Consider the following 14,897-nt stretch of genomic DNA (forward strand, 5'->3'; position numbering starts at 1 on the left):
GATCTCCTGACCTCGTGATCCGCCCGTCTCGGCCTCCCAAAGTGCTGGGATTACAGGCTTGAGCCACCGCGCCCGGCCTTCATCAGGAATTCTTTAGATTAGTTATTGTTGCTATAGTTGTTGAAGTACAAAAATGCTGTAAAATATGGTACTGTTGTAAGCTATAACTTCATTGAGAACAAGGAGTATATGCCTTTTCACTAATTATTTTTTTCCTGTATATTGTTGTTTGCATGGGTTATGAATAATTCAGCTGCCACCTTTTATTGCTAAAAGTAACCTAAGTATTTCTGGTTTAATTCCCTTATTTGAAATATGGAAAGCTGAGGCTCAGAGTTTAGTAACTTACTTGAGGTCACACTACCAACTAGAATTGTAAGTGGTAAGTTAGAATTCTTTATCAATTGCACACTCTGGGAATATACAAACCATTGAATTGTATGCTTTTAATGGTTGAATGTTACAGTATATAAATTATATCTCAAAGCCATTTTTAAAAGTGAAAGATGAAAGGAATTTATTTTTCATAAAGAGCATCAGAAATATGATTCATTGCCACAAGTTCCATGACCACTGTAAAGTATTCCTGCTACAATAACATTAGTCTGTGTTTAGATAACAGGGTGATCCTGTTAGTGTAATTATAATAGTAAATTCTAAGAAAAGATCTATCTAGCAGATTTAAAAGATTATTTGTTAATTATTAAAAATTATTTATTACCTATAATGAAGAATCCAGAATTGAAATCCTATGAAGAATAAAAAAGAAGCAGATAGGTATGAGTTGTTATGTTCCTACTGCCTAAGGTGAAATTACTCAGTATATATATATTGAACACATGCTGTGTTTTAGGCACTGTGCTAAACATTAGTGATAAAGACAGAAAAATGTCAAGTAGCTCATAGTTTAATGGGAGAAACACACAAGTAATTAGGTAATTACAATTTCAAATGACATGTGTTACAGTTAAGCATAGACTAACCCTATCCCAAACTGAGGAAATCAAGGAAAACTTTTGTGCTTCTGAGAAGAAGTAATATCTGAGTTAATTTCTATAGATTGAATTTGCTAACTGAACTAGAAATAGAGAGACAAGAGGATGTCCCATGCAGAGAAAGCAGTATGTACAAAATCTCAGAGAAAAGAAAGCAGACAGTTTTTGGGAGTTCTCTTAAGCCATTTAATGTGCCTGAACCTTAGGGGGTGGTGGAGTGTGAAGTGAAGAGAGAAAAGTTGAGAGAAGTAGGCAGAGGTCAGATTATGAAAGATACTAAAAATTCTGTTACATTTTCACTTAATCCTGAAGGAGTCAGGGAGCCATTGAAGAGATTTCTCTAGAGAAGTAACATGTTCTTATTTACTTTGAAGTTCAAAGTGAATGTAGGGGTGCATTGTGATAAAAAGAACCATGAGGAAGTAGCTACAATAATTTAGGTGAGAAATGATGAAGGCTTAATCTAAGATCACTGCAGTGGGAATGAAAAGAGATATCCGTGGATTGGAAAGACTTTAATCAGGTACAATTGATATGAATTGATAACTGCTTAGAAGGGACATAGGGAGAAGGAGGATTGAGAGATGATTCTCAGTGTTTTGGCTTATGCAAGTGGGTAGATGTTGGTACCATTCACTGAGATATAGGGAGCATTGGAGGAAGACAGGACTCAGGAAGGGAAGATACCGAGGACAGTGTTGTACATGTTAAGTTTGAGCTGTTTGTGGATCCAGGTGTACAGGAAGTTAGTATATAGTTTGGAATTTAGGACAGAGATGTAGACTAGAGATACACATGTTGGAATTGTTGATGATGTCAGTGGATGAGTCCATCCATGGAAAATGAGCAGAGAAGAGAAAGAAACCAAGAGTAGAAGTCTGCAGAGTACCAACATTTAAGTATGGGAGGGATGGAGGAAGTTTTTGTTAAAACAATATTTTATCCAATCTGTCATCTATAAAAAGAAGGGAATAACACAGTTATGAGAGTGCCAACCCATCATAATCAGTCAGACTCCTTTTGTAAGCCTGTTTATTTTGCTCTCTACCTGAATAGGTTCTCTGAATGGCCCCATCATTCCTACAATAAGCTGGAAAATTAGTAAATAGATTATAGATTTTTAGTTTAATTAATTAATAGAGATTATTATATGTCTCCAGAGAGGAGACAGTAGGGAAGGTTTATAAAACTTTTTTTAAAAATTAGAGACAGGGTCTCACTATGTTACCCAGGCTGGTCTCAGACTCCTGGGCTCAAGCGATCCTTCCACTTGGCCTCCAAAGTTCTGGGGTTATAAATCTTTCTAAGGACTAGTTGTTGTTTTGCATTTTTAATTGTAGCTTCCGACTGTACTAAACTATTTTGGCATTCTCTCTTTTAGAATCGAGTGAATTGGAACCTGAATGTGACCAGTGTAAAGATGGTTACATGGGCCCGAACTGCAATAAATGTGAAAATGGCTATTACAATTTTGACAGCATCTGTAGAAAGTGCCAATGTCATGGCCATGTGGACCCAGTTAAAACTCCAAAGATTTGTAAGCCAGAGAGTGGTGAGTGCATCAACTGCCTCCATAACACCACTGGGTTTTGGTGTGAGAACTGCCTAGAAGGTTATGTTCAAGACCTCGAGGGAAATTGCATCAAGAAAGGTAAAACTTCATCTAAGTGATTGTAAATTTGATATCTAAACCTAGCAGTGAAAATTTCAGCAGTGAAAAATGGAAGGCTTTGTAAAACCTTCCAACCCTACCAGAGGAGTTTCTGGAAATAGATTTTGATAGATATTTGCCTAAAGAGGTTTCCTTCCATTCCTGCTGCTCTTCTGACACTCCACAGTCAACTCCAGAAATTTGAGGACCAAGACAAAGTCGTTGCGAGAGTGAGACAAAATGTTCTCACATTTTTCTCTTCATCTATTTTTATTTTTGTGTTAATAATTTAAGAATCCTATCATTTCTTTTATTCTTTGCTTCCTTTATTCTCATCACTTTGAGGGATCATCAAAGGTCTTTTGAAGTAGGGACATCTAATCTGGTTAGAAGTTCCAGCTGAGAAGCTGGAGTTCATTCTAGCATCTGTCCTAACTTTGGGCCTAAGTTTCCCCCATGTACAAAGGAGGAAATAATAGAAATAATAATATTCCTTTTGATTTTTAAAAGCAAACTTATTCACATGGCAAAATATTTCTTTTTTTTTGAGACGGAGTCTCGCTCTGTCGCCCAGGCTGGAGTGCAGTGGCCGGATGTCACCTCACTGCAAGCTCCACCTCCCGGGTTTATGCCATTCTCCTGCCTCAGCCTCCCGAGTAGCTGGGACTACAGGCGCCCGCCACCTCGCCCGGCTAGTTTTTGTTTTTTTAGTAGAGACGGGGTTTCACCGTGTTAGCCAGGATGGTCTTGATCTCCTGACCTCGTGATCCGCCCGTCTCGGCCTCCCAAAGTGCTGGGATTACAGGTTTGAGCCACCGTGCCTGGCTGGCAAAATATTTCTTACAGGAAAGCTCAGTAAAGATTAATTTTAAAAATTAATGATTATAAATTCAGGATGAGTTAGGGATATTGAGGGTTTATTAGGTCACAGAGAGATTGGACCATGCTGTTCTACAAACCACTCTTTGATATTCTAACATTCTGAACACGAGGCTGATGAGCAGTTGGTCTGTGGCAAGTGTCATCTTTCTGCCATTTTCTTGATATCTTGATACTGTTGTGATTAAGACAAAAAGATTCAGATTGAACCCTATTACTAGCTAGAGATCCCACTACTCAGTTCTGTTACCTATTTGGGAGCCACACTTTGTCCATAGTTAACTGACAGGACTGATGATTTTTCTTATTAGCTATTAAGTAATATGTATAAACTTTGCCTCTTTTTAGAATAAGTTGATATGGCTTTTGTGGTGAAGAATTATAATAATAATAGTAATAATTTTATTGAGTACCTGCTATATGCCAAGCATTAAATGTGATAATGCGTGTGGTACATTATTTCATTTAATCCTTCCCAAGAACTCTGCAAAGTTGATGTTATTCACATTTTACAGATAAGGAAATTGAGCTTTAAAAAAATGTACTTATCTATAGCCACACACTTCTATTTGATTCCAAAGCCTTTAGTCCTTCCACCAAACTATGCTGCCATTAGACATACAAAGTATAGTACCTAAATTATAAAGTAGCTGTAATCTACACAAAGGAAGAATTCCTACACGTGGAATTAAGGAAAGCTGTTTTCTCTCTTGGCTGACGTCAGCCTCGGACATTTAAAATTTGTTTTTCAGACATAACTTGAGGTACAGTTTTGCCTACACCTCCTTTGCAGATAATTATTTTACCTTTATGAAATGCCATCAGACTTGTTAGACTTATTTTTGTTCAAATGATTGCCATATACACCTGTCACTTTAAACTATGTGATTTAGAACTCAGTAGTGACAAATTTACTGCCTTTGCAGGAATCTGTATGATTTTATCTAAGAGTAAATAAGAATGGAAAACTCCACTGGAATTTTCCCAAATTTTTTTTTTTTTTTTTTTTTGAGACAGAGTCTTGCTCTGTCACCCAGGCTGGAGTGCAGTGGCACAATCTCAGCTCACTGCAACCTCCGCCTCCCGGGTTCAAACAATTCTCTGCCTCAGCCTCTCGAATAGCTGGGATTACAGGTGCCTGCCACCACGCCCAGCTAATTTTTGTATTTTCAGTAGAGACAGAGTTTCACCATCTTGGCCAGGCTGGTCTTGAACTCCTGAACTCGTGATCCATCTGCCTCAGCCTCCTAACGTGCTGGGATTACAGGTGTGAGCCACCACGCCCGACTCAAAGATTTTAATGTAGATATTATACATATTGGAAAACAGCCATAGATGTAATAATCTAGCTTTATAGACCCTGATTCTTACCCTTATCATTATATTTCTTTAAAAATTATTTTTAACTTGCATTATCTTAAAGCAGAATGTCATGTCAACATCCTACATCAACATTCACTCCCATGTGTATTTCTTTTATTGTTTCTCAAAACTAGATAATTTTGTCTTTTACATTTCATTCTCTGTTTTTATTTTCAGAAGTTATTGTTCCAACACCTGAAGGTTCTACCATTTTGGTTTCCAATGCCTCTTTGACCACATCAGTGCCCACCCCTGTTATAAATAGTACTTTTACCCCTACAATCCTGCAGACTGTCTTTTCAGTAAGCACTTCTGAAAACAGCACTTCAGCTTTAGCTGATGTATCATGGACCCAGTTTAACATCATCATTTTGACAGTCATCATCATTGTTGTGGTGCTGCTAATGGGATTTGTGGGGGCTGTATATATGTACCGTGAGTACCAAAACCGGAAACTCAACGCCCCCTTTTGGACCATCGAGCTGAAAGAAGACAATATCAGTTTCAGCAGCTACCATGACAGCATTCCCAATGCAGATGTTTCGGGATTGTTGGAAGATGATGGCAATGAAGTGGCTCCCAATGGGCAACTGACCCTGACGACGCCCATACATAACTACAAAGCCTAAGGAGCTAGAAATATTCTCCTGAATTGTTAAACCACAGTGCTTATAAGCATCAGTCCCTGGGCCAGACAAAGCCTGGCTAGAGTTTGCTGAGAAAGCAAAGGCAAATAGTGCATCTGAAATTTTCAGGTACAAATTTGTAATGCGCTTAGCCTATCTATTGCTCTTAGTTTTCCCATGAAGATCTGAAGCGTTCACTGTCATTAGGACTTGAAGTAAAGTATATTTTTGTACCAAACCACGTGGGAGTATGGAAAGGCTGAACCCCATAGTGCAGCCCAAAACCACTTTGACCTCCAGATAGACTCCTGGGGAAGTGTTCACCAAGCCAGTGGTAACAAGATGATGGATGTGGAGGGGGAAAAGACTGCTGGAAGACTTCATCTCCATTCCTGAAACATTTTTTTAAAAACAGTGTCAGGGATTATATTCATTTTACTATACGAAAGGACATCATTGAGGAAAAGCTGGTTTCTAGGCTGTATCACAATAAATAATCTTGATAGTTTCTAGAATAGGTATAGAAAAGTCCCATGATCTTCAGAAGGGCTTGGTTTTTTCCTCCTAGGATTCTTGCTCAGTGATGAGATGAAAGCACAGGATAAGCTTCTAATGGAGGAAGGCAGCATTGGGGAGCAGGAGGCTGATGGTCCTCCTCAGGGTCTCAGTGTAAATGATCAATTGTCTAAAAGTAAGGAATATTCCTGCCTCTAGAGAAATAAGGTGTACATAGTTAATGTAGCATATCTGGTCAACATTGTATTTGTATCTATTTGTAAAAAAAATCATGTCGTATTTTATCATCTGGAATTTATTTGTACAGCAGTTAATGGTGTTGTAAAAAGAATATGGGGATTGCTTAAAATACTGTAAAATAGATGGCAATATTGCTAGAGCTGGGACTCTGGTGAGCATCAGTCATTTTTAGTCCCTCTTGAGGACATTGCTGAAATTTATAAGAGGTCGAATGTTTCTAATCTTTCTTTCCTTTCTCAGTCTAAAAGTAGAGTTATATGCTCTTTGACTTACTATGATTCAAGCAATAGATTTTGAAGTCAATAATCATTAAGCTGGGACATAGGATGCATTCTCCAAAAACATTAAGTAGACACTAGCTACCCTATATATTTTACATAGATTAATATAAAACATATCCTCATTAAAAAATGTTTTTCTTGAATGTAAAAGATAGTCTTCCAAAGGATAGAAATATTTTAGTTCCAAGAGAAAAGCCATCATATTACTTGGGATCTGTAGTTTTCATGCCTGTGAAATATTTATAATCTCTCCCTCACCCCAAATAAAAAATCTCCTACATGTGAACATAGATAGCCTGTCACTCATTTGCCATGAGGTATGTGCCATCTCCCTGCAGTGCTGTAGTTCTCCCATCGTCTTCCTGTCTGATTAGTGGGTAGCTTTGTAGATGGGTGTATAGTTAGTTCTTGCTTTTTGATGCAGTTTTTTTCCTAGAGGCTAACTACTGTTGCTCTCATTTATTACGATATTGACATTTTGGGTTAAGCAAGGTGGGTGGGAAAGGTGGTCAGAAGTCAAATATAACTTATTAGGAGGAACAGTGAACTGTGAAGTGGTTAGAAGAAAAATAAAAACTTCTTATTAGATTAGACCTAGGAAATCCAAGCTGACCCCTTTGCCTAACTTCCCTAGAGAAAAACCTAGAACTTGGTCATCCCTTTATAGGAGACCCCTAAGTTGTTCTCAGGGTTTGGAGATGATGTTCTGGAGGGAGTAGAAGCAAATAATCTACTTCTGGTAATCTGAGGGTGCTTTGCATATTTGGCCATTGCTCAGAAGAATAGAGGTTACATTATATTACATTATATGAAAATTATTTAGTTTTTCTATAGCCCTTTGTAGTTTGCAAAGCACTTTTCCATATGTGTGTCCTCTCTTCCACACCACAGCTCCCTGAGGAAGTAATTGTTCTCCCCATTTTATAGATGAAAATACTGAGGCACAGAGGAGCTAAATGTCTTGTTCAAGGCTATACAATATATGTCATTATTAGGCTTGGAATCAGGGCTCCTAACTCTAAAGCACATGTTTTTTTTCAACTATATGCAGAAATTGCCTGGCCATGGACACAAGAAAGCTAGGAGGAAGAGTTCTACTTGTGGATGTTTTTTATTTTTTTTAAATATCAGGAGCAATCCAGGGCCATACAACCATGAAGCACTTAGCGAAATGAACACAGGAAGATTTACTATCTGAAGCTAGTGTTAGTGATTAGAAAACAAAACTGCCAGTTTTGTGCTTCATTAAGGTGAACTCATCTTTCACGCAGGGAGGGAAAACTTGCTTTCCCTAGCAGTTGCTGCATATGTGTGTACAGACTGCACAATTCAAAGAAATTGTGCAAAATGGCATACCTGACTTTCTCCCAGTTACACCGCCCCCCACCCCCCAAAAAAAGGTCAGGATTAAAGGTAGTGAGAAGTGAACATTTATTAAACAGAAGTTAAACCAATAGAGAAAGGAGGTTTGTTGGAGTCTAAGAGGATTTTGAACATGTAGAAATTCCTTGAAACAGACCTTAAAAACTATTGAAAAATTGAATCACAAAGGAAGTTTACCTTTAAATATTTGTTAATGGCTCCTAGGTTATGGTTATAATTTTTCTCAATGGGAAAAAAAGTCTTAACATTTGTTTTAAATAATATCCTCTAATGTCTCCAGCTTTTTGCTTCTGGAAATAATTTGCTTTAAAATATAAACCAATCACGAAGTGATCTACCACTGAAATCAGTCTAGGAAACTAGTATGGGATGCACTGCACAATGTTCTTTCCTCTAAAGGCATGAGCCCCATAAACTGTGGCATCCAGCAGCAGGATGCCATCTGTCCTTCAGAAAGCCTAATATTGGGCCGGGTGCAGTGGCTCATGCCTGTGATCCCAGCACTTTGGTAGGCTGAGGCGGGTGGATCACGAGGTCAGGAGTTCGAGACCAGCCTGGTCAACATGGTGAAACCCCGTCTCTACTAAAAATACAAAAATTAGCTGGGTGTGGTGGTACGTGCCTGTAGTCTCAGCTACTCGGGAGGCTGAGGCAGGAGAAGCACTTGAACCCGGGAGGCAGAAGTTGCAGTGAGCCGAGACGGCGCCATTTCCCTCCAGCCTGGGCGACAGAGCAAGACACCATCTCAAAAAAAAGAAAAACAAAAAGAAAGCCTAATATTGGGAGAATGTTTGTGTAAGGATTGGAAATGTGTTTATTTTTAAATAAGATAGCACTGATGTGAATCTTATTTGGAAATTACAGATACTGCCATTAAGCAATGCTTTTATCTTCATTAATTCATTTTAGTCAACGCCTATGCATTTCTGATGGTTAGATGCCCTAGGTAGTGTTAAGTATGTCCTTGTCCTCCCTTACTCCCCTCTCATTCCCTCTACCCTCTGTCCCCCAGGGTTCTTTTATTAGTGGAATTTCTGCAGTTACAGAGAAAAAAATGACACTTGAAAACTAAAGCTCATTTATATTAATACTAAGGTCCTGTGGGCCTAGTGCATTACTCTTCCCAGTGATACCTAGATTTTAAGAGTAGAGAACAGACAAAACATGGGATGAGAGGAGAGAGGTTTTTTAGACATTTGTAGACACCTCAAATTATATCACTATTCTCTAGCGCCAATATTCCCAGGTAAATTGACCATTAAAGCAATACTCACTGACCTACTAGTTTATTTTGGTCAGCTGAGTGCCATCAGGATCGTTAGCCCTTTAAGTGCTGTTTTGGGAGTAGAGAATCCTCTTGACAGCTTTGATTGGAACAGGGTTATTAGATCATTCACTTTTATCCTACACTTTTTAGGACGCTTGGTGAACGTAACACCACTTAAAATGAACATACCTGGTTCCTATATTTTGGGCTAGGTGGGTAGGAATTGAATTTCCACATCTCAAGGCAAGGTCTCTGACAAAAAGTTCAGAGAAGTAAAAGGCAACCCAGTGTAACCTATTACAGCAAGAAAAGCATTTCTGGCTTCATCCACAAAGAACCTTTGGTCTGTTATACTCTTCTTGATAGTAAGGAGTTTGGGAGCTTAAATGAATTTGGTGTGTGGGGGGGAGTAAGGGAAGGTTAGTGCATTTTTCTGTTTAACCCTGAGCCAGTGTCTATGCCAAAGGGAAAGGCAGGAAGAATACACTCATACATCTGAAGAAGTCAAATAATATCAAACGGACCAAAGGTTATGGATCATTAAAATGTCAGTGGTTGAATGATGTTTGCTCAAAGGCAATATGGGAATCTTTCTTGTTACTTATGCATATGCAGTAACTGCAGCAGCAGCCCTAGAAAGTGAGCCCAGGGCTTCAGATCTAAGTTAGTCCAAAAGCTAAATGATTTAAAGTCAAGTTGTAATGCTAGGCATAAGCACTCTATAATACATTAAATTATAGCCCGAGCAATTAGAGAATGTTTCTGAAACGTTAAACTTGTATTTATGTCACTAAAATTCTAACACAAACTTTAAAAATGGGTCTCATACATATGCTGTACTAGGCTTCATCATGCATTTCTAAATTTGTGTATGATTTGAATATATGAAAGAATTTATACAAGAGTGTTATTTAAAATTATTAAAAATAAATGTATATAATTTGTACCTATTGTAGATTTGTTGTTTACTTTTTTTGTGGTCAGAGTTGTTTGATGTCTTCAAATACATGCCAAGGATCATTTATTTTCAGCCCACTTCATAAAAATCTTTGAACCCTTCATTTATTGGCCATGCATTTTGTTTAAGTTCATTTAAAGAATGTTTTCTACTTGGGGAAAAAAAAAAATCCATGAAGAAGATTCCTTCTCTTAGAGGAAAATAAAACAAAACCTGAGAAGAAAATATATTAACATACATTTTTGTTTGTGCTTTTGCCTATTCCCTCTGAGATGCATTGGATTTTATAGAGAAAACTTGCTCACTTTGGATTTCTTTGTCACACATATAAAGAATTTCCTTTCTTTGGTAGAAATCTGAAGAGAAACCATATTCTACATATTTATTAGGTAACTTGTAATAAGAGTACATCTTTTTAATATTTTAAGCTACTTTTGAAGAACCTGTATTTTGACAAAGCTAGATGGTGTTTAATGGGATGCCATCTGAGAGATTCCTTTATTTGAAAAAAAAAAGAAAAAACAAGTCAGGCACTTCTTTGTGCTGAGAGCTTTATAAACTTAAATTGTTATGTTCAACTTCAGTTGGTTGACATTTAAATTTTTAAACTCTTACATTTTCTTTCTTTTCTAGCCACACAAGAAAACAGGTTTTATTACTTTATAATAACACCTTATGTTTATACATGTGGTTCTGTGATGTATATGAATTGGTTATTAAGGGAAAAGAATAAGCATGGCAGAAATCTAAACAAATTACATTTTCAAGAGAAAGTATATATATATACAAACAAGTAAAGACATTTGCAAGGTTGCATTATCAAAACTAGTTGTATTCATTTTCCATAGGCGTATAAGACACCTATGTTTTTAAAAATTCCACATGCTCCATTATAATTAAGTCAGTAACTTCAAAGTAACAGTGTGCTTACTTATATTTTAAAAGTTAAGCTGAATTAAAAACAATGTTTTTCATGAGATGATAGCATTAGGAGTGTTAATTGACAGGCTGAAAATCAACATTCTATCTAAATCAATGTTAAAATTGTAGTTTTACCTATAAGTTAGTCTTTCAAGGCAATTTTATGAGAAATTATTGTAGTAATTGTACAGGCTTTCTAGTACTTCTATGTACAAAATGAAAGCCATCAGACAATGTTAAATTCACAATGTGCTGCTTGTTTGTATTAATATAAGTAGATTTTAAACCTTGTCTGTTGAATGGAACACTGCACTTCAAACAGTTGCAAAAGAAAACAGGCAAAATGTTTTCTTTGTATGTAATAAGAGTAGGTTTGGGTAATAAAAGGAGTGTTTGGGAGGAAATCTTCTTTTGTGGTTTCCTTTGTGTTGTCAAACTGCTAAAATTGTATATGTCAGTATTGGTTCTTTTAGTCTTTGACCCAAGGAAGGAAAAGTCTCAGCTCTTCCAATGTTAATTACTATTCCAATTTAACTATGTTAAACTCATACAATTTCCTACATATGCCAGGTTATATGATGTCTTCCTTCCTTTGCTGGTACTGCTTCCCCTACCTATAATATCCTTGAGAATGCTCATTCATTCTTTGCAAACCTTTGATAAAGAAAAGCTGATCAATTCTTAAATTTGTACCTCCATTTTGCCTAATGAATACTTCTACTACTGCACATATTTTATTATAAATACTTGTTAGTTTGTGCCTTTCCCAGTGGACTCTGTATTCCTTGAAATCAGGAGCATTTATTCTTCTGCCTCTGGCATCTGGCATGTTGCTGGTACATTGTGGGTGCTCAGTAAGTGATGGTTTATGTACAAAAGGTAGTTGATAATACAAGAGTTTGTATGTGAACTTATTTGTTGAAGTATGGCAAGAAAACTTCTATTCAGTGGATAGGATAATATTTCTTATTCAAGAGAGGTGTCAGTTTACATGGGCTTCAGAGGTTCTGAGAAACCCTTGAAATTTCATGCTGTTTTGTTTATTGATGCAATTGTGTTTCTTTTTTTCTGGAGAGAAGACCCATACTTTAATCATTGTCTCAAAAGGATCCATGATCTGCCTGGCGCGGTGGCTCACACCTGTAATCCCAGCATTTTGGGAGGCCGAGGTGGGTGGATCACCTGAGGTGAGGAGTTTGAGACCAACCTGGCCAACATGGTGAAACCCCATCTCTACTAAAATACAAAAATTAGCCAGGTATGGTGGCAGGCGCCTGTGATCTCACTTACTCAGGGGGCTGAGGCAGGAGAATTGCTTGAACCTGGGAGGCGGAGTTTGCAGTGAGCCGAGTTCGTGCCAGTGCACTCCAGCCTGGTTGACAGAGCAAGACTCCATCTCCAAAAAAAAAACAAAGGACCCATGACCCCCAAAGGATAAACAACTAATTGAAGGATTATTACTTCATTTTTCAGCAATAAAAATCCTCCCACTGAATGTAAATTGGCACAATTGGTAAATTGGTCTTTATTTCAATAAGTCCGCTTCTAGGAATTCTTCATAAGGAAATGACCTAAAAAGCAGAAACTTCACAAATTTTTTTCAGACTGGTGTATGAAGTTTCAAAAATTGGGGATAAATTCTAGATGTTCAAGAACAGAGATGTAGGCCGGCACGATGGCTCACACCTGTAATCCCAGCACTTTGGAAGGCTGAGGCCGGTGGATCACCTGAGGTCAGGAGTTCAAGACCAGCCTGGCCAAGATGGTGAAACCCCGTCTCTACTAAAAATACAAAAATTAGCCGGGTGCTGTGGCGCATGCTTGTAATCCCAGCTACTTGGGAGGCTGAGGCAGGAGAATGGCTTGAACCTGGGAAGCGGAGGTTGCAGTGAGCCGAGATTACACCATTGCACTCCAGCCTGGGAGACAGAGTGAGACTCCTCAAAAAAAAAAAAAAAAAAAGAATAGAGATGTAGTTTAGTGTATATACTTGATGAGATAACATACAGTTACTAAGAGGGATTAGGGAGAATTATTAAAAACAGAATCAAAGTTAAATGAAGAAAAATTATATGTTTTGAAGATGTGCATGTAATTGCACTCCTGGTATACAGTTTAGAGAAACTCATATATGTGCACCAGAAGCTGCATTTCAAATTCTTCATTGCAGCATTATTTACTATAGCAAAATATTTGGAAACAGTCCAAATGTCTGTCAGTAGAAGAACTGTAGTCTATCCATATACTTTGAACAGAATTTTATGCAGTCATGGAAAATGAATGAATTACAGCTATATACAGTTATGTACATGAGCAAAAAAAGTAAGTCATAGAGACCAGGTATGTAATCCCAGCACTTTAGGAGGCTAAGGTGGGCAGATCACTTGAGGTCAGGAGTTCGAGACCAGCCTGGCCAACATGGTAAAACCCCGTCTCTACTAAAAATATCAAAATTAGCCAGGCGTGGTGGCGGCGCCTGTAATCCCAGCTACTCGGGAGGCTGAGGCAGGAGAATTGCTTGAACCTGGAAGGCAGAGGTTGCATTGAACCGAGATCATGCCACCGCACTCCAGCCTGGGTGACAGAGTAACATTCTGTCTCAAAAAAAAAAAAAAAGAAAGAAAGAAAAATTAGCATTTTGAACTGAATGAAAATGAAACAACATTTCACAATTGTGGAATGCAGCTAAAGCAGTACTTAGAGAAAAGCTCGGAGTACTAAATGTGTATATTAGAAAAAAGACTTCAAATTAATGATGTAAGCATCTATCTTAAAAAGCTAGAAAACGAACAGCAAAATAAACCCAAAGTATGCAGATAGGAGATAACAAAGACAAGAGCAAAAATAAAACAGAAAACATAAAATAAAAACTGGAGCTAAAAGCTAGATCTTTGAGAAATTCAATAAAATGTATAGACTTCCAGCCAGATGATCAGAAAAATTAAGAGAGGGAGAAAACACAAAAAAAACAGTATCAGGAATGAGAAAGGGGAAATCACTATACATCCCACAAATATTAAAAGGATAATAAAGGGGCCAGGTGTGGTGGCTCTTGCCTGTAATCCCTGCACTTTGGGTGACCAAGGTGGAGGGGTCACTTGAGGTCAGCAGTTTGAGTGACTAGCCTGCCCAACATGGTGAAACTCCGACTCTCCTAAAAAAATACAAAAATTAACCAGGCATAGCACCTGTAGTCCCAGCTACACGAGAGACTGAGGCATGAGAATTCGCTTGAACCTGGGTGGCCGAGGTTGCAGTGAGCCAAGATTGCTCCACTTCACTTCAGTCTGGGTGACAGAACAGAGTGAGACCCCTTCTTAAAAAAAAGGATAATAAAGGAAGTTTATGCCAACCAATTTGATGACTTATGTGAAATGTACATATTCCTTAAAAGACACAAACCCGGCCGGGTGCGGTGGCTCATGCCTGTAATTCCAGCACTTTGGGAGGCCAAGGTGGGCGGATCACGAGGTCAGGAGATCCAGACCATCCTGGCTAACACGGTGAAAGCCCGTCTCTACTAAAAATACAAAAAATTAGCTGGGCGTGGTGGTGGGCGCCTGTAGTCCCAGCTAGTTAAGAGGCTGAGGCAGGAGAATGGCGTGAACCTGGGAGGCGGAGCTTGCAATGAGCTGAGACTAGGCCACTGTACTCCAGCCTGGGCTACAAAGCGAGACTCCGTCTCAAAAAAAAAAGAGACACAAACCATGCTCACTCAAAAAGAAATAGATAACCTAAGTAGCCATGTTACCTTTAATTTAATTTGTAGTTAACCATTTATTTATTTATTTGTTTATTAATTTATTTATTTATTTAGT

At 38.0% G+C, this 14,897-nt stretch overlaps 1 protein-coding gene across 1 annotated transcript in view; it reads left to right on the forward strand.

Annotated features, from left to right (window-relative positions):
• The window catches only part of MEGF9 (multiple EGF-like-domains 9), a gene marked incomplete at its 5' end in the record, with an annotated part of 115,012 nt that extends 106,324 nt beyond the window's left edge, over positions 1-8,688 (forward strand). The window contains 2 exons of the mRNA XM_011927416.1: positions 2,377-2,646; positions 5,065-8,688. Coding sequence (XP_011782806.1) covers positions 2,377-2,646; positions 5,065-5,516 — 722 coding nt within the window. The remainder of the gene's footprint in view (positions 1-2,376; positions 2,647-5,064) is intronic.
• Between the last annotated feature and the right edge of the window lie 6,209 nt (positions 8,689-14,897).

Source organism: Colobus angolensis, unplaced genomic scaffold (assembly GCF_000951035.1).
Source record: "Colobus angolensis palliatus isolate OR3802 unplaced genomic scaffold, Cang.pa_1.0 Scaffold71, whole genome shotgun sequence".
NCBI lineage: Eukaryota > Metazoa > Chordata > Mammalia > Primates > Cercopithecidae > Colobus > Colobus angolensis.